This window comes from Podarcis filfolensis, assembly GCF_964270895.1.
Source record: "Podarcis filfolensis genome assembly, chromosome: 3".
NCBI lineage: Eukaryota > Metazoa > Chordata > Lepidosauria > Squamata > Lacertidae > Podarcis > Podarcis filfolensis.
In genome coordinates, this window is record NC_139606.1 from 78,842,071 (window position 1) to 78,862,565 (window position 20,495).

The following is a 20,495-nucleotide window of genomic DNA, read 5'->3' on the forward strand; positions in this document are numbered from 1 at the left end:
CAGCAGATGGTGGTATACATCAACTTTCTCCCCACAAAGCCACAGGAACTAACCCACATAGGCAGTGCACTATTTATTTATGTGGTTTGAGCAACAGCACTCTGGATCCTTTGTGTTCCTATCATTCTAGTTTCTTCCAGTTAATTTGGATTCTCTTTCCCTATAAATTCACACATATGTCAGGGAGCTGGTATGGTGCAGTTGCCATAACTGTCACTTTGGCATGGGAGTAGGCTCAGATTAATTTCCCTCTGCTATATTATCATCATCATCATCTGCAGGTCACCTTGAGTCAGTGTAAAGGAAAAAGGCAGGATATAAATAAATATAATAAACAAAAAATAAATCTACAGTCATTGAGGTTCTCCCAAGCCTGCTGAGACCTTGTGTTTGTGGTTGTGTAGGCTGTTTGCCTACCTAAGCAATAATGTGCACAACCTGAACATCAAAGTTAGTAAAGGACAAGATACATTTTCATTTACCAAGATTCCGTTTTCCAAGAGCTAGAACCCAGCAGAGAGATAAAGACATAGAAGGGTGTCTGGGACCCCAGTCGCTGAGGTGACCAGAGACAGGAAGCAGGCTTTGCTCCCATCCCAGCGCACCCTTTACTTTGTCCTATGTAACTGACTGCCAGCCAGTCCTGTTAGGAAAACAATGTAATTGGGGGCACTATTACGGTGACAGCAAACTTGCCTTCCACCCAACAGTGTATGGCCTCAACTTCACTCATAGGAATCCTGCAGAGAGGATGCAATGTTTCTAGAAGCCGAATAAAATAAAATAAATAATAATAATAGATAATAGATAATAATTTTATATGTTGCCCATCTGATAGGGTTTTCCCAACCACTCTGGGCAGCTTCCAACTATATATATATAAACACCACAGTAAAGGCTTTGCAATACTACCAAGTCCTCCATCCACTCACTTCTCTGCGTTAGAATGACAAGTGTTAGAGACTATTGCAAAGGGGTACTACATTTATAGTAGCATTCCTTTAATGTATATATTTTTGCTTATTATTTCCTATTTTAAATATTTAGCCTTATTTAATTGTATTCAGTATGTAGTTATACAAACTAGTAATGTAAGTATACAGTATTTCAAGCACTTCATTGGATGTCCATGAATCCTAGGGTTATGAGGGAGAAAAACCTTTTGCTGTCCTTTTTCTCCACACCATGCATAATTTTTTATGTGTCTGCTATGTAATCTCTGGCTCACCTTTTCTCTAAATTAAGAAACCACAAGTACTGCAACCTCTCCTCAAAGTGGAGTCACTATGATTTTTGTTGGGAATGCAGTGGGAGAAGGGTTAATCCCCCCCTCCCAACTGTTAGTAATAAAATAAAAACACAGCATTTCAGTCATGCATCCAGCTTCACATATAGTTTGGCCCTTAGGCCCTTTTGACTGTTTGCCCTTTTGAATCATTCATTCGTTTTGAACTTCTGCGCCCGCCTCAGAGAAGGTCCACTGCAGCATCATCCATGTCTTGTAACAAATGTTCACGCACCTTTTGGAATTCGCAGTTGCCTGAAGCGCTACCACTCTCTGCTTAAATATATTCAGCTCAAGCACTTCTTATGGGCGGCTGTAAGGGAGATGCCAGTTGCTAACTATCTCAGCTCTCGAAAAGATAATCAGTTCAGTTTTTAAGGGGGGGGCAGGGAATGCCACACCAAGATACAATTTCCTTTAGGAGCCAATTTATTTTGCTTTTGAGCTGCCACCTGTTCAGACCTGAGGCGGAAGCTTGGCCTACAACCCCCCCCCCAAAAAACCCGCCACTGCCTATATGTACCCCTACACTGAATTCAAGACAAGTGCTTGAGGCTGCCAAGCGGGCTCAAACCGGCTTGTGACATCACACCATATTAAAATACAGCACCAGACATTGCTTAAAAAGAAATAAATCAGCGAGGCCTTGCTGAAGGAACTATGGCCTACTTTAAAAGCTCCTTTATTTCCCTGGTTCGTGTACAGTGCAGCAAGGGATAGGTAGGTAGGTGATCAAGACATGATATGGAAAAATAAATATTCTAAGTAAAATAAAATAAAAACCCGCCCATCCGCCATGTGTCATTGTTTCAGTACTGCCACAACAATTAACATGTTACAGAGAGCTTGAGGCTGGCGGCAGGGCAATCTTACACTTTTCTTCTCGGAAGTAGTCCCCAATGATTTCAATGGGACTTATTCTCAGGTACACAAGCGAAGGATTGCAGTCTGAATTACTTCCACATCTTGCTTCTGAAAGACGGTGCTTGCTCTTCCTAACTGTGCCACAAAGATAGTCTAACAGTTTGGTTAGCGGAAGTCCGCTCAAATCCCAGGAGCCCCTATAGTGGCTTCACTTGGATTACATTTATTTTTGTGCCCGTGTATTTCGTGCTGTGGTCTATCTGCTGTGTGTCGTCGCTGGTGATAATAAAAATGATTGAGGAAGAGCTGAAAGTCACTTTCTTCTTTGGCCTGTCGCCTGCCTTCTGGGACACAACAATGGGCCTTATCGGTTTCTCGTTCCCTACTGCTGGCTTTTCTTTCAAGCGCCTCTGGAACCTCAGGAGGCGAACACAGAAGAGCTGCATGAGGCATCGCCGAAACTGCAAGGGAAGCAAATTACAGTGAAAACCTGTCATTCAGAAAGTGACACTTTCACACTACATATACCAGAATGACATAGGTGCCACATAAAATCAGTTGTCAGAGCCTGCTGAGTGTTACACTCATGTAATACACTAGAGTACAGTGGCTTGATAACTCTCCTTCAGTAGGTTCCCAAACATACATGGAAAAGCTGTACTTTCAGTTTTTATTCTGGCAGCAGACCAGGTATCTGCAGGTGTGACAATCTTGATTTGCACCAACACATTAGAACAAGAATGGGGTGGAACCAGTGATCCTCCAGGTAATTGATCTCAAATCTCATCTGACCATGGCCAGTGGTCAGAGACAATGGGAGTCAGAGTCCAAAACATCTGGAGGTCCAGAGGTTTCTTACTTCTGCATTATAGGATAATTCCATATGTTTGGCCACTGCATCAGCCAACCATATGGTGAAGGGTGAGCAAGAAAGCTCCCCAAAAGGAATTTCTTTTCAATGGGTGCAAAAGCGTTAATGCAAACTGGCCTCTCTTTGACTTAGGATGGATTAGATCATATCTAGCATATATAATACCATCCGGTGGCGGGTGGGGGGGGGGGAATCTACAGCACTTCATCAGTCATAATGAATTTCAGCTGCTTCTATTAACCTATTTAGACTTCAATAGCAGCTAATGCAAGATCCAGGCGCAGAACAGAACAGATAACAGCCAAAATGATTGCTTCATTTTATCAAAGGAAAACTCCGCTCTTTAATCCCCATGAATGAATTAGCATGCTCATATTTCAGTAGCTTTTATAAAGCCCACCTAAAGTCACTACTATATATCTAATTCTGAATTGCCATGGTATACTCCTGTACTCCATGGGCTGAGCTTAGGAGGCAAAGTGATAGGGACTGACAATCCATTAAGGATCAGAGGCACCCTAACAGTCATATTGAGAGACTTTTGTTCCACCCAGTGGTGTAGGGTGAAATATTTTCTGGTGCTCTACTTTTCCACAGAAAGTTTTCAACTTTGTACACTCTTTCACAGCAATGAATGAATGCCAATTGCAAATACAATATTAGGCAAGTGTCATGGAGCAAGCCTGGCAATTTCAAAGTTTTTAAAACTTTGTTTACTAAATTGAAGTATAATAAACATGCTAAATTAGATTACTCCCCAGGGCAGCCAAAAATTTTGCAATGAAAATTCCTCAACACAAGTTATCCTAATCTGTACATAGCATAATATTCCAGAAAACCTCTGTCACTGGTTCTGCTACACTGTCAGTTGTCTACGGGGTGCCTCCATCCCATTTAGCTGTTTCACATGTTCCATCCTGTCACTTATGCTACTTAATATCTACATGAACTTGCTAGAAGTCATCCAGAAGTTTGGGCTGAAGGTTCATCAGCATGCAGATGGGATTCAGCTTTACCTCTTTCCCACTGACAGCCTGTGGACTTCTAAACGGGTAGTAGGAGGCTATTTTGGATTAGACAAGAACAACAACCTGAAGGTTAATCCAGACAAAGCAGAAGTAGTGGTGGGAGAACCTGCAAGCCTTTGCAGAGGTGCTCATCTTGTCCTTCACAGAACTGGATAAAGTTTGGGGATGCTGCTGTTTTCACAACAGGACTGAATGGAAGTTTGGGTGCTGCAGGTAGCCAGGAGTGCCTTTTACTAGCTTGAACCACCCACAACCCTTCCTAAAGAAGTCAGATCTTGCCTTGGTTGTCCATGCCCTTGTCACCTCCAGACTTTACTACTGTAACACTCTTCACATAAGAGTGGGCTTTGCAAGGCAGTTTGGCCCTCCTGCAGTTTCCAGCAACTGGTATCCAAGGAGGAATATGGCCTCCAACAGTTGGGGCGGAACATAGCCTTAGCCTCCATTAAGTTTTCTAATCCTCTTTTAAAGTTATCCATGGACATCACTACCTGCTGTTGGAATGAATCCTGAAGTTTAACTATGTGCTATGCGAAGAAGCACTTTTGTCTACCATTTTGAACCTTCCAATGATTCAGCTTCATTTCATGTTCCTGAGTCGAAATTGGTGGAAACCCAAATAACTAGGGTGGCTCCCTTGTATGCTCAAGGTAGACTTACAATTCCAGGTGTTCCCTAGCACATCCTCTTCATCCTCATGAATCAGTGCCCTGGATGCAAGGACGGCAACTAGGACATCCACCAGACATGCTTTGAGCCTATGTATGGTGCAAGTGGTAAAAGGAACAGCGCCCTTGTTAAGTTACTAGGAAGCCTTATGCTGGTCAAGTTTCACTATTCCTTTTCTCCCCCAGAGAAATTCTGTTGGTCTTGCCTTCTGTGCCTTTCTTGCCTATTTTCCTATAGATGCAAGATAATACTATGTGTAATTTCAGCCATGTTGTGCTTATTTCGGGAGGAAGACCACCTCTATTGCGTAATGCATTAAATGCGATCCTTTCGGCCTCAGTAAGTAACTCTGCTTTTCAGCTGCTTACCTTTCTGCTCATGAAGATATAGATAACTGGATTGTAGGCAGTGCTTGACTTGGCAAATAAAGATGGGATAATAGCCACTGTTGGAGTGACAAGGTGGCCATACCCATAGGCTACTAAAAGGGAGACCACTGCATAAGGCATCCAACAGACAAGAAAGGTGGTCATCATTAAAAAACACATTTTAGCTACTTTCTTTTCGTATCTCAAGATCTTGATCACTTGGACAGTGTGCAAATCTTCAACACAACGAAGCTGCAAAGAAAAATAATGAAAAACAATCAAACAGCACATATTTTAAAGAGCATTCAGTTCCAAATCCTTCAGAGAGAAGAATGCCGTTGTAAGTGGTCTTATTATTTGACAGCTAACCACGTTTCAAAAATTATTAAGGCATCATCCTTCTCACCAGCTTCATTTAAATAAGATTTCTGATGATGCCCTGACTTCTGGAAAAATAGCTGTGTTAATCTATTGCAGCAAAATCAGGGTCTTGTGACTAACAGATCTATGGAATAATTTTGAAGACTACTGATTAAGTTACCTCCTGTCCATGAAAACGTATGCCATAATAATTGTTATGTCTATAAGGTGCCACAGAGCCTTCATTTTGTTATCCGTTATTGTTCAGTTACACCAACAAAAACATTAAAAGCAGAAACTCACTATGTACTGAGCTACAGCGATTTTATGTCAATCCCTATAGAGTCCCTGTAATTACCAATACTAGAATTTTTTATAGATTTATTGATTTTATTTACAATCACACATATACATGTGATTGTATACATGTAAAATTACCTAGTGTGACTTTCTGCATTATTCAAACAAGTATGTAATAATATTGTATTATTAATTCTTGAACAATCTATTTCAATGGTTTAACAATTCAATACTAAGCATGCTTACTTGGAAATAAGTTCCATCAATTTTGATTTTATGTATTCCTTTGTAAATATCTTTCGTATTTACAGGCTTACTTGGATAGCATTTTTTTAATTGAACTGAATGATAGCAATTCTTAAGCCTTTCTTGGAACCACATTATTCCTAACAGTACAATACTGGGCTCATCTTATAGAAGACACATGCCAGAAGTACCTATTAAATTGTTTCAAGGTCATTATGCGCAGCCACCCAAATCCTCAACATTATTCACAGCCCAATGACTTGTTCCATTTCCCTTTAGGAGAGTAACACTGCACACTGTTACTAGGAAAAATATGAAAACTACATTATGTGTGTGCACTAGGTAAAGCTCCTTCGAGGATATCAAATTCAGCTGCTACATTTTGCCCACATGTATAAGAGGCACTATTTCTGAGAGAATGTTGTCAGGAAAAGTAAGGCAAGATGTGAAAATATGTGTACAGTCAGCTTATCAATATATGGTACGACAGCTAAGACCCTACCTGACCACAGACTGTCTTGCCAGAGTGGTGCATGCTCTAGTTATCTCCCGCTTGGACTACTGCAATGCACTCTATGTGGTGCTACCTTTGAAGGTGACCCGGAAACTACAACTACCGTATTTTTCGCTCTGTAACACGCACCCGACCATAACACGCACGTAGTTTTTAGAGGAGGAAAATCCGTAGGCATGCCACCCGTAGGCATTCCCTCCATAACACGCACAGACATTTCCCCTTACTTTTTAAGAGGAAAAAAGTGAGTGTTATGGTGCAAAAAATACGGTAATCCAGAATGTGGCAGCTAGACTGGTGATTGGGAGTGGCCGCCGAGACCATATAACACCGGTCCTGAGAGATCTGCATTGGCTCCCAGTACGTTTCCGAGCACAATTCAAAATGTTGGTGCTGACCTTTAAAGCCCTAAACGGCGTCTGCCCAGTATACCTGAAGGAGCATCTCCACCCCCATCATTCTGCCTGGACACTGAGGTCCAGCGCCGAGGGCCTTCTGGCACTTCCCTTACTGTGAGAAGTGAGGTTACAGGGAACCAGGCAGAGGACCTTCTCGGTAGTGGCGCCCACCCTGTGGAACACCCTCCCATCATATGTCAAGGAAATAAACAACTATCTGACTTTTAGAAGACAACTGAAGGCAGCCCTGTTTAGGCAAGTTTTTAATGTTTGATGTTTTATAGAGTTTTTAATACTCTGTTCAGAGCTGCCCAGTGTGACTGGGGAAAGCCAGCCAGATGGGCGGGGTATAAATAATACATTATTATTATCCACATAAATCACATTTTGATCACTCTGCATTTGCCCATTTGAATTCTAGAGAAAAGCTACTGCTTTAATTAACTCACCATTCGTATCGCATAAAGAATATGTCCATAGCAGTAAGCCATGATCCCAACTGGTGTGACAAGACAGCCAAGAAAGAAGAAGAGGACAAAGGAAGAATCGCTGGGCTCTTTTGACCTCCAGTCCACTGAACAACCTAATCCATGAATTTCTAGAGTGTAGTGATTCCAGCCTAGGAGAGGTGCTCCTGTCCAGGCTAAGGAATACAGCCAGATATATGTGATTGCCCTCCAAGACCATGCAAAATCAATCACTCTTGCATGGACTACTCTAAGGTAGCGTTCGTAGGCCAGGACAGTGAGAGTAATAATGGAAACGATTCCTTAGGGAGACATAAATAAAAAGTTTAGTTTAGATTATTAAATTATCCCTAATACAGAGATGCATTTTGTAATAACGAAGTACTTTGTAGAAAAACACAATTAAGCTAAAATCATTCATCCCTCCCCCCCCCCACAAAAAACCACTTTAAAAAATAAACACCCCTCCCCCCATAGGAACAAAAACCAAAGATCACTATTATAAGGCAAACTAATAGTGCACATCCAAATACCTGGAGAAACAAATACATCTTCACTTAGTACAGAATAGATTGCCAGGAGAGCTTCCTTAGGGAGAGTGTTCCATAAGAATTTGCTAGCCAATAAATATAAGTTTTCTGGTTTTGCATGCAGCCTTGTGATTTGTGGTGCTTGTTTCATTGCTCTGTATACCTAGTTCTATATGGTCAAAATAAAACATCCAATTGGCTGAATAAGCAAATAATTTATGTTAATAATAATAGTAGTAATTTATTACTTATACCCAACCCATCTGACTGGGTTGCCCCAGCCACTCCGGGTGGCTTGCAAAATAATAAAAACACAGCAAATCATCAAACATTGAAAACTATTGCTGGTGACAGGTCTATTAGTAGTCAAAGAATACCTATCACTTATAACCTGTTAGCTCAAAAAAAAAACCTAAACAAAAAACCCAGTAACCTTATGTTAGAACCATTACCCCTTATAATCAAATTCAGAAAAGGCATTAGATTATGAGCAGTCTCAGACAAGCTCTGTCGTGATGACACCCACTACTGCTACACACACACACACTTTGAAAAGGCTTATTCAGCAGACGGTAAAAGGGAAGTCAAAAGGGAAGCATGAATTCAGCAGGAGTCCCACGGCAGTCTGATGGACTCGCAATAAGATCCAGATGGAACAAAACCACCAGAGTGCCTGTTATTGATGCCTTCTTTGAACACAGCACTTCCAGTCAATAGAAAGATCGTTCTAGACAGCAAACATTGTTCAGACCACAGTTGTCCCCCCACCCACTGCTTCTCTGTCTAACTTGCTCCACCCCATGTTTTCCTGGCAAGCACAACTGCTAGCAACTCCCACCTGGGGAGTTGAGAGGAGGCAAGTGATGATGGCATCCCTGCATGCGCAGTGGGAGTGTGTGTGTGTGTGTGTGCATGCTCATGCACACAAGCCAGCACCAAATGTCACGGCTGAAAAGGTTGTGCACCCTGGGTCTGGGCCGTTTCCCAACTTTATGTGAAGCAGCTCAACATAAACAGAGCCAGCGCAGCCTGCTTGATATCAGTAACATGTTAACATGTGAAAAAATAACCCAAAGTTCTGTTTTCAAAGCATGTGTATCATCTGCTACATGAGGAAAGATGCACATTCCCCACCCACCCCTTGACCCAGAAGGGAGCTCATGAGTTGATTAAGGCACACTTGACGAAGCAGGCATTCAAATTTAGAATCATAGAATCATAGAATCATAGAGTTGGAAGAGACCACAAGGGCCATCGAGTCCAACCCTCTGCCAAGCAGGAAACACCATCAGAGCACTCCTGACATATGGTTGTCAAGCCTCTGCTTAAAGACCTCCAAAGAAGGAGACTCCACCACACTCCTTGGCAGCAAATTCCACTGTCGAACAGCTCTTACTGTCAGGAAGTTCTTCCTAATGTTTAGGTGGAATCTTCTTTCTTGTAGTTTGGATCCATTGCTCCGTGTCCGCTTCTCTGGAGCAGCAGAAAACAACCTTTCTCCCTCCTCTATGTGACATCCTTTTATATATTTGAACATCCTTTTATATTTTATATATCCTTTTATATATATTTATATATATAAAAGGATATATATTTATTTATATACCCTTTTATATATTTGAACATCCTTTTATATATTTGAAAATTTAAGTAAAGGCAAATGCAAACAGCCACTTTTTACATGCTGAAGTCAAGATGCGTTATCTTTTCTCAGTTCATTCGTATGTGCTGAACTAGCCCTGTGCATGGGTGAGTGCACAGGGCTGGCTTTTAGGGGCAGGTGACTGCCTGTAGCCCCATGCTTGGAAGCATCTGTCATGGTCTATCAACTCAACCATCCACTTGCCAGCTGAAAGAAGCAGCACAAACAGCTCATATGGTATGAATAAACACAGAATTTCAGATACCGGCATGCAGGTTCATCATCTTTTATGACAAAGATAAGTCACACACACAAAATGGAAAACCAAAGTCACGAAATAGGCGACAACTGTGATACAAAATTGAAAAGCTGAACAACTTTGGGGGTGGAGGGGGGCACCAAAAATGAATCTCAGCTGGGTGCCATTTGGTGCAAGGCCAGATTGTTAGGGCAAACTGGAAGCACAAGAAGGCACCTTCCCAGAACTATTACAAACATCCTGCTGTAGATAGCCAGATGCTAGCACCCACCACAAATATCAGCTCTGTGGCTGCTAGGGCAAAACACCTCACAGAAGCAAGCAAGGGAGGGAGGGGGAGTCCCAGTCTCAAAACAGTGCCCTTGGTACTTCCTTTGCCTCTCCAAGCCCCCATGCCTTTACTGCTGGCCCCCTTAGCTACTTACAACTTTTCTTAAAAGATTGGGTGGAGGGCAAGGTTAGGGTAAAATTGAGGGCAGTCCAGGTGTGGCTTTATGAATTGTATTAAAGTTTTTATAACTCCCCAGCCCAAAATTTGGAGACAGGTTCACCTGGCTTCCTACCAAGAGGCAGCGTCAAACTGCCTCCGCTGCTGTGCCGACACCGTGTTGAGTAAGCTCTCAGTAAGCAACAGTGTTGAGAAGCCATGGGTGCTCCACACACTCCGCTGCTGTTGCCTAAAAAGCATCCAGCTCTGCCTCTGCGTGTTGCCATCTCTGTTCTCTCTAGTTTCAGTGCTTTCTAATAATGCATGACCGAGAGAGATTCAGCAGCTGCTGCTGTATCCAGCACGGAGCAGCCATGGCAGGATGTGAATAATCATTCCACCCTGCACCACTACCCCACCCTCTGGACACTTCTCCCTACTCCACCTACAACTATCACAAAGAACACTCATTCCAAGATTAGGAGTGGGAAAACAGTGGGGTTGCCTGAGAGAACCAGAAGTCGGGGAAAAGGCTAAGAATCCTCATCTCTTGACCACCGCTTTTCTCCCATGGACAGCTCAGTCGGTTAGCATGTGGTGCTGCTGACAACGCCAAGGTCACAAGTTTGGTCCCCATAAGGGGCAGCTGCATATTCCTGCATTGCAGGGAGTTGAACTAGATGTTCCTCGGGGTCCCTTCCAACTCTATCATTCTATGAAATGCCTTCCCCTGAAATTATTATTAGTAAATGTGGAGCTCTAGCTTAAGGTTTGAATGACTAGATATGTATCACGACCAAGAAAAAGAAGCTGGCAATTGTTTGGGGGGAGCTCAGTGTCCTCCTCTTGGTGGAGCAGTGCTCATTTAGTTTAAAGACTGAAGGCTGCACAAGGCTTGCTGCCAGCACCTCTCTTAATGCTCCAAAGCTTCCCAAGGCTTAGAGATGCCAGAGCTAAATATAGCCCAGTCTTCCAACACAAGCAGTGCTCTACAGGCTTCAATGAAAGCCATGCCCAATTAAATTCCGTACGTCAACAACTGAGCACTACCTTTGGCTTCTAGACTTCCCTGGCTTTTCTGAAATCCCTTTACTTTCCCCCCATATTAATGCTATGGCTTAGGCCTCTGCAAAGTACCCAGGTAAAGGACACACAGAAATCCATTTCTGCATATGGCTGCAATACTGCCCTACATACAGTGGACAAACAGGCCTAGTTCCACAGGTTACCTTTTCACTTGATTCCTGCAAGCAAAAATCATTAGACTGAACAGTTTCTAACTGCAATACACTTTGTCCTTAAGAGTAACCAGGCAGCTATTTACAGTGCACAGTGACTTGACTGCAGAAATCATTGCTGGAGAACTGTTTCCTGCAGATAGCTCCTACTGCTCAAAGGTGCGTGCTCATAGGCAGGGGGCAAAGGGCTTTCTGTGCTTTCTGGCATGTTTTCCTCCACTGCCAAAACAGAGAATAGGTCCTGTTGATTCTACCTTGAAGATGTAACTGTCTTATCATCCAGTGGGCTCACAAGCTCTGCCCTCTCCTCTTCCAGCATTGTTTAGCATGTTTTAGATTAACTGTGGTTTAGTATGTCATTTGCACTCTAAACTGTGGTTGATCTTAAAACAAGTTGGCTTTATAAACTAGGACCTGAAGTTGGATTTGTTCTAGCAAGCCAGAGTTAAGATGAGCAGGTTTCTCCTAATACGGAGGCTGTCACAACCTGCAGTTAACCTAAAATGAAAACAAAAGCTTTTGAACTCATCCTTGTAGCCATGCTGGAGGAGGACTGGCATAATGTTTCGCATTACGTCCAAATGAGGAGACTGGCCCATGGGCACCCAGCAAGCTTCACGGCTGATTGAGGACCAGAACCTGCATCCACACAGTCCTAGTCCAACCTTCTAATTAATACACCATGCTGGTTCCAAGCACTCTTCAGATGATAATAAAACAGTCTCTCATCCATTAACAACAAAAGCTGACAAAAGAAGAGAACAAAGTAGGAACCATGCAATGGTTACCAATGTCACTGAAGAGAAGAACAACATGCGTCATACTTGAAATAGTTGTTTTCACTTCAAATATTAAGTGAACAACATGGAAGTAAGGCAATGAGGCAACAACCTTTTCTTGGCTCACCGTTATATGGAACTAATAGTAAGCACTGATTCTGAGGGAAAGATTTTAACTAACAATCCCACTGTCCAGATTTTTTGAAATCAGTCACAATCCAGATACATGGCAAAGCAATGATATGCCACAGACTACAATGCTCACCCGGAACATTGTAATCTGCAGCCTGATTTGCTCAAACATGTAAGCTGCCTTAAATCTGCGGACTGGAAGATGAATGGGAAAATGCAGTCTAATGCGCAAAAAGAAATGCCAATTCAAGGCTACATCCACATAGCAGTTTATTCCCGTTTCCCAAACTGTTAATTTCTGCATTATATTTGAGCTTTCACATGACAAAAAAGTCATTTCCAGAGATACAGTGGAATATAGAGCAAGTTTAGCATGCATTTCCATGCTATTTACAATCTTTTTTTTCTGGAAGCAAGTAAGAGGGCAATGAGCACTAAACTTGTGCTATATTTCTGCAAGTGGATTTTGTGTCATGTGAAAGCTCAAATATAATGCAGAACTTAGCATGGAGGGAAATGGAATAAGCTGCCATGTGAGTGCAGCCCAAGTCACCCCGGGGAAGCTGGAAATGCAGCCTTCGAAAAAGAAAAGTCTGCGGTAGAATCAGAAGTACCCTCAGGCTTTCAGTAAGAACAGATGTGACTACTTACTAAAGGAACATAACAGCTTATTTTAAAACAGAAACACAACTGAGATGCGGACCTCCTTATCAAGCAACACAAACAGCACCTAGGAATCCTTCTTTCCCCTGCTACCTTGGAAAGGAAGATAGCCCCTTTTGCAGTTAATTCCTCATTCTCTCAGTAGCGTTGCATGCACTTTGCCACACCCACCTCCAAATTCCAGAAATCAGCAGAGCATCTCCTTTGCTTGCAAAAGGTTCCGGGTTTAATCCCTGGCATCTCCAGGTACGGCTGAAAAAGGCCCCTGTCTGCAACTCTGGAGGGTCACTGCCCGCCAATGCCAACAGTACGATTCTGCATATGACAGGTCCAGCATCATTAGCAGAAGCTGAAGGAATAGTTGGGTCCAACTGGGAAATAGAGCAAGGTGCGCCATGCAGCCCATGGGCCAAAAGCCGTGTCGGATGCATGCCTGTGCAACCCCCTAACACCTTTTAGCTCCCTCAGCACCTCAGCTTACTGCTCCTGCAGAGTCAGGCCTGAATAGAGTGACACAACAGAAGTGATTTTCTAGCTGTATAGCAGTAGGAAAAAATGCATTAAAGCAGGAGACTCAATTTTGGATTTAGCGAACAGCTATGTCTACCTTTCTATTTCCGTTCTACAATGTCAAGATGCAGCCCTACCACTCTTCGACTGCAAAAACCAACTAAGTGAAAAATTCTATGAGAAAGTTAATTTTACGCATCACTGTGCCTGTGTGTACATACTGACCTACTTTCTAAATACAACTTTGTAAAACTGGCCTTTATATCCTTACGAAAGAACTTGGTTATTTAACACTACCTAATTTACTGGCTTATGCTTCCGGGATCCTTTTCTAAATGGACCCCTGAGCCAGAAAGGCACATTTGACACAGGGCAGCTGATCACTGATTTTAGGACTGCAGAAATTGAGTAACAGTTGAGATGAGGAACTTAATGGATGGGAGAAGTGCAGCTTAATGCATGGAAGACACCACCTTAGCACAAGAGATTGGGTGGGGATGATGGTTAGGATCCTTACAGTCCTCTTTAACTCAAATTATTAACATTTCCTTAAACAAACAGAAGCTGTTCCCCATGTCAGTTAAGTTCAAAAGAAAAAATAATAGTGAAAAGTGTCCTTGAATTGTTTTCAATGTGAAAAAGCTTTGTCTCCCTCCACTGGCCATCAAGTTGGCTGATTACATATAAAATTATTCATTAAAAAATGATTCAATATGGTATCCATACACCCTGCAGCACATCCTGAAAGAGGAAACCAGCTCTCTTTCCCCACTTCTATTTGCTGAAGTTAATCTCAAAGACATCAGATGGATGGCAAATATTCAAGAGCAGAATCAACATTATTTAAATGTCCAGTCATGTGCCAGGAACCAAGGAAAGATGAATAAACTTGGGTCACTGCAACAGTTGTTTATATGCACTGCATTCGTTATAAAAGCACTGCCACAGTGTCCCTGCACATTATCATTACTGTTGTCAGAGGGTTTATTTTCTTATTTTCCAAAGGCAAGTAGCACAAATCTCCACCGGCTCACCTGGAAGCAACTCCCACTGCATTCCATTGGGTTTACCCCCTTTACAACCGCTGCCTTAACTTGCACCAGTCTGTATGATATGTTCCTGGACTATAAGGTGTGCACCTCTTTTAAGTGGCAGCTGAACTTCCGGCAGATGCCAATGTTGCATTCCAACCGATCAACAATCAGAAGTCAGATGTCTATCTACAATAAGATTTCTAAGAAGAGACTTAATTCCTTTCCGATATATGACTGTCAAAAAGCAGTTGAGATGCATTCTAAAGGGAGTTGTGGCTTGGAGATGACGGCTTCTTGCCACAATGCAGAAAATAGCACATTTGAACAATTTGTGCTTTTCTGTATGGTACAAGAAGAGATTGAGTCCTTTTGAGGATAAAGTGTTAGGTAGCATTCAGCATTTTTTAAAAGCTGACAACTCCAATTAAGGCAGTGAAAGCAACAGCACTCCAAGACAGCATCCATAAATGCATTTGCCTAGAATGAGCACCAGCTGACACATGGATTGGGAATATAGATTATGAATGAGTGAAGGAGCAAGGCTTAGCTGAGCTGCCTTCCCCCTGCAGATAACCTTTAGTGAAAATCAGGGACTACACCTTTAAGTTCCTATATTAGCAGGCCCATAGAACCTATTTGCACATGAGCTTGAAGATGGTCTGTGCAAATCACATTTGTTTCAATGGGACCCTGACCACTGTGCATGCTGGCAGGGCTTATGGGAACTAGCATTCACCAATACCTGGAGAGCCACAGGTTCCCCACTCCCTACACACACAAACAACAAATGCATCACCTGGAGCATCTGCATGCCCAAGAATAACTGACTGTAGAGAAACCAAATGATGCCCACCTGTGTGTGAACAGCCCTTGGAGGAATCCATTCCCCAGGTACGGAAACCTCCAATATTATGTGCATGCAGCCATCATGTTGCTGGCATTCTTTTAAAAAAAGTAAGGCTTTTCATCAGGAATGGGAAGCCATTTTCAGCCCAAGGGCCGCATTTCTTTCTGGGACAATCTTTGGGGGGCCGCACACCAGCAGCCAGGGGCGGAGGAAGCGGGGTGTGGTGGGGGCAGGCTGCCCCGGGTGTCACTACTGAGGGGGTTGAAAAAATGCCAGACGGCACCCACCACGGGGCCTGCAGCGCACCCGAGCCTGGGAAAGACGCGGTGCCTTGGGCGCACACAGGCTCCCCACTGCCCAAACGGTCCACCCGCTGCCTACCCGTCCCCCCTGCTATAGGGCACCTGAGTGGGAGGAGGCAGGTAGATTCCGGAGGCCCCACTGAGCATCCTGCCTTGGCTGGCCCAGCACCTGCAGGCGGCTGGGCACGCGCACTGCCCCAGGCGCCCGATCGGCTTTCTCCACCGCTACCAGCAGCAGCCAAAGTCAGAGGCAACCGTGGGCAAACCATCAAGTGTTAATTTTACCTCTGCACAGTAAGCTAGATTCTACACACACAACTCTCTGTATCTTCCATCCAGAAAAGCTGGAAGCACCATCAGGACACGTTTCAGCCAGGCCAAAACACTCAGATTGTGAAAAGCAGAGCTGGTTAGGGGTGTTGCCTGGGACCCACACACCGAGGCTAGGAGGGCCACTCTGTGACACCAGCTCTGCTTCTCATGGAAATGCTTTGGCTCCTAAATTCCTTCAAAAGGATTTCACCAGGCATAGAAACACACAGGAGTTAGGAGGAGGTTGTGACTGCTTTCCAGCGATGTGGTACATGTGTCATCACAAATGGCTTCCTTGTGCACATACCTTTAGCTTTTCTACAAAAATAGCTACAGACTCCTAGCATGTCAAGTGAATGTAAGAAATCTGGAGATACCTATCTTACCTGGGAGTTTGTGTGTGTGTGTGTGTGTGTGTGTGTGTGTGTGTGTGTGTGTTTTAATGAATTAAAAGGCATACTCCATTCTACTGAAGACACCAATTTAAATGTAGTTTAATGACTACATGTCTCTGCAAATGGCTTCAGAGAAGGGGAAGCAAATTTCCACTAGCATTGTTTGATTTGTTCTCCAGCAGTTTCACCCATTTTCCACTTCAGGAAGGAAAACATATAAGCAAAATTGTGTGATTTTGGTTCACAGAGATACCTGAATCACAACAGCTGCAGCCCGTGATTCATTTTAGGGTGGGGGTGGGGAATCAACTGAAGATGAGGAAAAACGTACTCATAGATTGAACACTGATGTTGTGAATCATCCTGGGTGCTGTAGAAACGCAAGTAAATATGAATGAAAGGAGGTGGGGACGTATCTGATGGGTCTGAGGAAAAGACGAGAAAAATGAAGATGAAATTGCCAAGGAAGTAGCAGATTAGAAAAGAAATGGAGAATGATGCAGGTGGTTTTGCCCTGAAATTATTTACAAGTGGGACCGAAAACAAAATGAGGCAATGTGGAGTAGATCCTATACTGGTTCCAGCCAGCCATCCCATCTATTCCTGGGGTCAGGAAGCAGCGGTCCATCAGCACAATCAATAGTCCGGGGGGCGGGGGGAGTATCATCCATCAGCATCTGGTGGGATCCAGGTTCCTCACTCCTGCTCCATCCACCTGGTTTTCCATTTTATTCTGTCAATCAGCATTCCATGGCCACTGAGGATGCTCAGTCAGCATTAGGCTGTTTTGGGGTTCCCTTCCCCTTAAGAACTCCCCCCTAAAGTTTAAGCATCTAAAACCTGTGGAAATCTTGATGTTCCCCCAAGCCTGCTGATACCCTGATCTTGAGGATCTACACTCAAAGCTTGAGTCTGTTATTAGTAGGATATATACAGCACCACCAAGTGTACACAAGGGCCTTCCAGAGTAGAATAGGTAACAACAAGGCAATCACCTCCTTGCAAGGAACTTTCACACTAATACAGATAACTGGCCATAGGTGGGGAACAACACAAGGGTAGAGAGGAAGATTTGGTATCAGCTACAGTTAGGAATGACAATCAGGAATTAAGTCACAAGGCTCATTGAGAAGATGAGCTTTTGCAGGGATTTAAAGGGAAAGCAAAAGTTCAGCTGTCAAGCAGAAGCTGCAGAGGTCACTTACAAACAGTATGCATGATATGGAAGCTGACTGATAGAGGAACTATGGGCGCCTGTGGGCAAATGAAGACACAAGACTTAAGTGGGGAAGGTGGGGACTAGATTGAGGCAGATGCAAGACGGTTGCATCATAAATGTGGTGAGAGTTATTCCTGGGGGGCCTTTTGCCCTAGATCACGTACAGGTGTGGTATGTGTTCCTGGCAAGATAAAGATATGGTGAAAGGACGGGTGTTGGTGGGGTAATGCTAAAATGGAGGTGTCTGTAAAATGGAATGATGGTCAGAGAGAGAGGTTAGATCTATGGGGCACAGGGAATGGCAAGCCTTTGTCCCTCCAGAGCCTTTGTCCCTCCAGAGGATCCTAAGCTACAATTCCTATCATCTAAAGCCATTATCCACTCTTGCTGGGGTTGATGAGAGTGTTAGTTCAACAGAATCTGGAGGGTCAAAGGTTCTCCACACCTGGGATTGTGTACACAGGAGGTCTAGAAAGTACACAGGAAGCAGCCACTGAACTGTGTGGAATGAAGGGATGTGGGTTTTCTGGAAGGAAAAAAAATTGAGCTGGATTTTTCTCCAGAAAAAAAAAAAACTATGCAAATTTGCATATGGCAATTTTCAGTTTGCATCAGAATATATTCTGGTGCCCTAAAGAGTGGTCTAATTTAGAACGTTTGTTTTACTTTTATTTAATAAAGAAGGCTAAGCACTTCAAAACTGCCAGACTTGCCTAATGTTGTATTTGCAAGCAGCATCCCTTTCTTGTTACTAACGTACCTACAAAAGTGATTATCTTCCACGGCAAAATGAAGTGCGGGATAATTTTCAGTCCCACTAAGTGGACATTTCCACAAAGACGTAAGCCTGAAGGCGCTGCAGATCTATGCAACTGGCGCACCACCCTCAGTACCACTTGTACAAATAAGAAGCAAGACCATGCATAGAGCACTGCAGACCAAAGTGATCAGGTACCATCGCTCAGCTAGTGTTCTGCAAAGAGATGTCCTGGTGTCTACACAATTCTTGTTTCATGGATCTACAACTACCCCACCCCACCCTTCCTAATGAGATGGGAAGACACCCCAAAGAAGCTAGAGGAGAAAAGAGAAAATCTGCATATCAGAAGGTTGGGTGTGAAATGAAAGTAATACCACCTGCAGGACCAGGAATGAGCATGCATAGCAAATCAGATAGGGAACACAGACATGAAGTGGAAAATAAGACGGGGGGGGGGGGGGCGATGTGCAGCATTTATGACAGTTTCTAGCTCAAGCCAAAAGAAACCTATATTGCCAGAATAACGTTCAGGCTACAGATTCCTTAGAAGCTCCATTTCCTAGCACTGCAATGTGAGAGGTGCACTCTGCACGTGTTCAGAGGCATCATCTAATTTTGACAGAACGTGAGGGGATTGCACTCACTCTCAAACTACATTATGAGTCCGGTGATTATAATCCGAGGGAAGAAAAGGAGGCCATACAGGACTTGACCTGAAGGGATTACAGCAGAGGGGCCAGCTGGTTGGAGGAAGGGCAGTCCGTTATTCCAGGAGACGCAAGTGGGAGAAATGGGATGCCAGGGGGACGGCACTCTTCTCTTTCCTCCTAAGTATTCATTTATTGAAAAGACAGAAGTATTGATCTGCATCCTTGGGGGACACCAGAGACTTGGAACCACACAAAGAGAGAGAGAGAGCATACAGCGAGCTCCTCTTTCACCCTTCTCCCCGCCTGGACCCCGTCCCTCTGCACATGGCCAGAGGCGCCCTCGCCCCCCGCGGCTCCCCTTACCGAAGAGGCTGTTGCTGAAGCCGTCCCACACGCAGCCGGCGGCGTCCCACACCCAGCGGTTCCGCAGGCAGGAGAGGAAGGTGAAGCAGACGCCGAAGAGCGACACGAGCAGGTCGCTGAGGCTGATGTTGACCAGGAAGAGGTGGGTGGGCGTGCGGAGCCGCTTGAACTTGGCGTACAGCACCAGCACCAGCAGGTTGTTGCACAAGCCCAGGATGCCGATGGTGGCCAGCAGCAGCGCCAGCAGCTCGTAGGTGCTGGCGCTGAACGGCGGCCCCGCCGCCGGATCCGCCGGCTGCACGGGCTGCTGCTCCGAGTCCTGCTCCCCCGGCGTCGGCTGCAGGCTGCTGCTGCTGCGGCTGCTGCTATTCCCGGAGTACATCGCTCGGCGTTGGCGCGCAAAAAAACTCCGCTCACATGTCGCCACAACCACCACGGTCGCCGCCGCAGCGCAGCCTCCGCAGCAGCGCCCGGCTCTTGCGAGCGCGCCTGAGTCCGTCCGGGAGCCAGCAGAAGAAGCGCTCCCGCCGCGGCCGCTCTTGGTGCCACAAGGGCGGGGAAGGGAGGGGCCATGGGCCTGGGCCCGCCTCCGGCCCGCCCGCCAGCCTGAAGAGAAGCTGGCGAGGGGCGTCGTGAGGCGCCTTGCTCGGAAGGGCCGGCGCGCCCCGCGGAGAAGGCGAAGCGCGGGAAGCTGGGAAGTCAGCGGGGGCTCCAGCGGGCTCCCCTCGCGAGCGGCAGTCCGTCGGAGTTTAAGTCCGATCCTGAGCGAATTTAATTCGAGTTAGGGAAGGGGGGTGTTTAGGGCCGGGTTTAAGTTTGATGAGGCCCTAAGCTACTGAAGGTAATGGGGCCCTTTATATGTCCATCTGTCCTTTGTCAACAACAAATTGCCACTTTTTTGTGTTGAATATATGCTTTATGGTAATTTATGGCCCTAATAGGTATCTAAAGCCATTTGCACATAACAAATAGGAGCCTACACAAGACAAAACACTGTTGTTGTATATAGGTTTTATTTTGTTTTATTTTTATCTTATATTTAAGAAATGTACATCCAGGTTTT

At 44.5% G+C, this 20,495-nt stretch overlaps 1 protein-coding gene across 1 annotated transcript; it reads right to left on the reverse strand.

Moving 5' to 3' along the window:
- Positions 1-1,935: 1,935 nt before the first annotated feature.
- On the reverse strand, positions 1,936-19,990 carry OPN3 (opsin 3). The gene is made up of 4 exons (XM_083606087.1): positions 19,433-19,990; positions 7,353-7,672; positions 5,086-5,337; positions 1,936-2,610 (listed from the first exon to the last, which is right to left on the reverse strand). The coding sequence occupies exons 1-4, from the start codon at positions 19,812-19,814 to the stop codon at positions 2,347-2,349; spliced, it is 1,218 nt and encodes a 405-aa protein (XP_083462213.1). The 5' UTR covers positions 19,815-19,990; the 3' UTR covers positions 1,936-2,346.
- Between the last annotated feature and the right edge of the window lie 505 nt (positions 19,991-20,495).

Coding starts and splice junctions, on each gene's coding strand:
- OPN3 (XM_083606087.1), bottom strand. CDS start 19,814: ATGTACTCCGGGAATAGCAGCAGCCGCAGCAGCAGCAGCCTGCAGCCG. Junction 7,673..19,432: donor CTTCAGCAACAGCCTCTTCG/GTAAGGGGAGCC, acceptor TGTCTCCCTAAG/GAATCGTTTCCATTATTACT. Junction 2,611..5,085: donor ATATCTTCATGAGCAGAAAG/GTAAGCAGCTGA, acceptor CTTCCCTTGCAG/TTTCGGCGATGCCTCATGCA.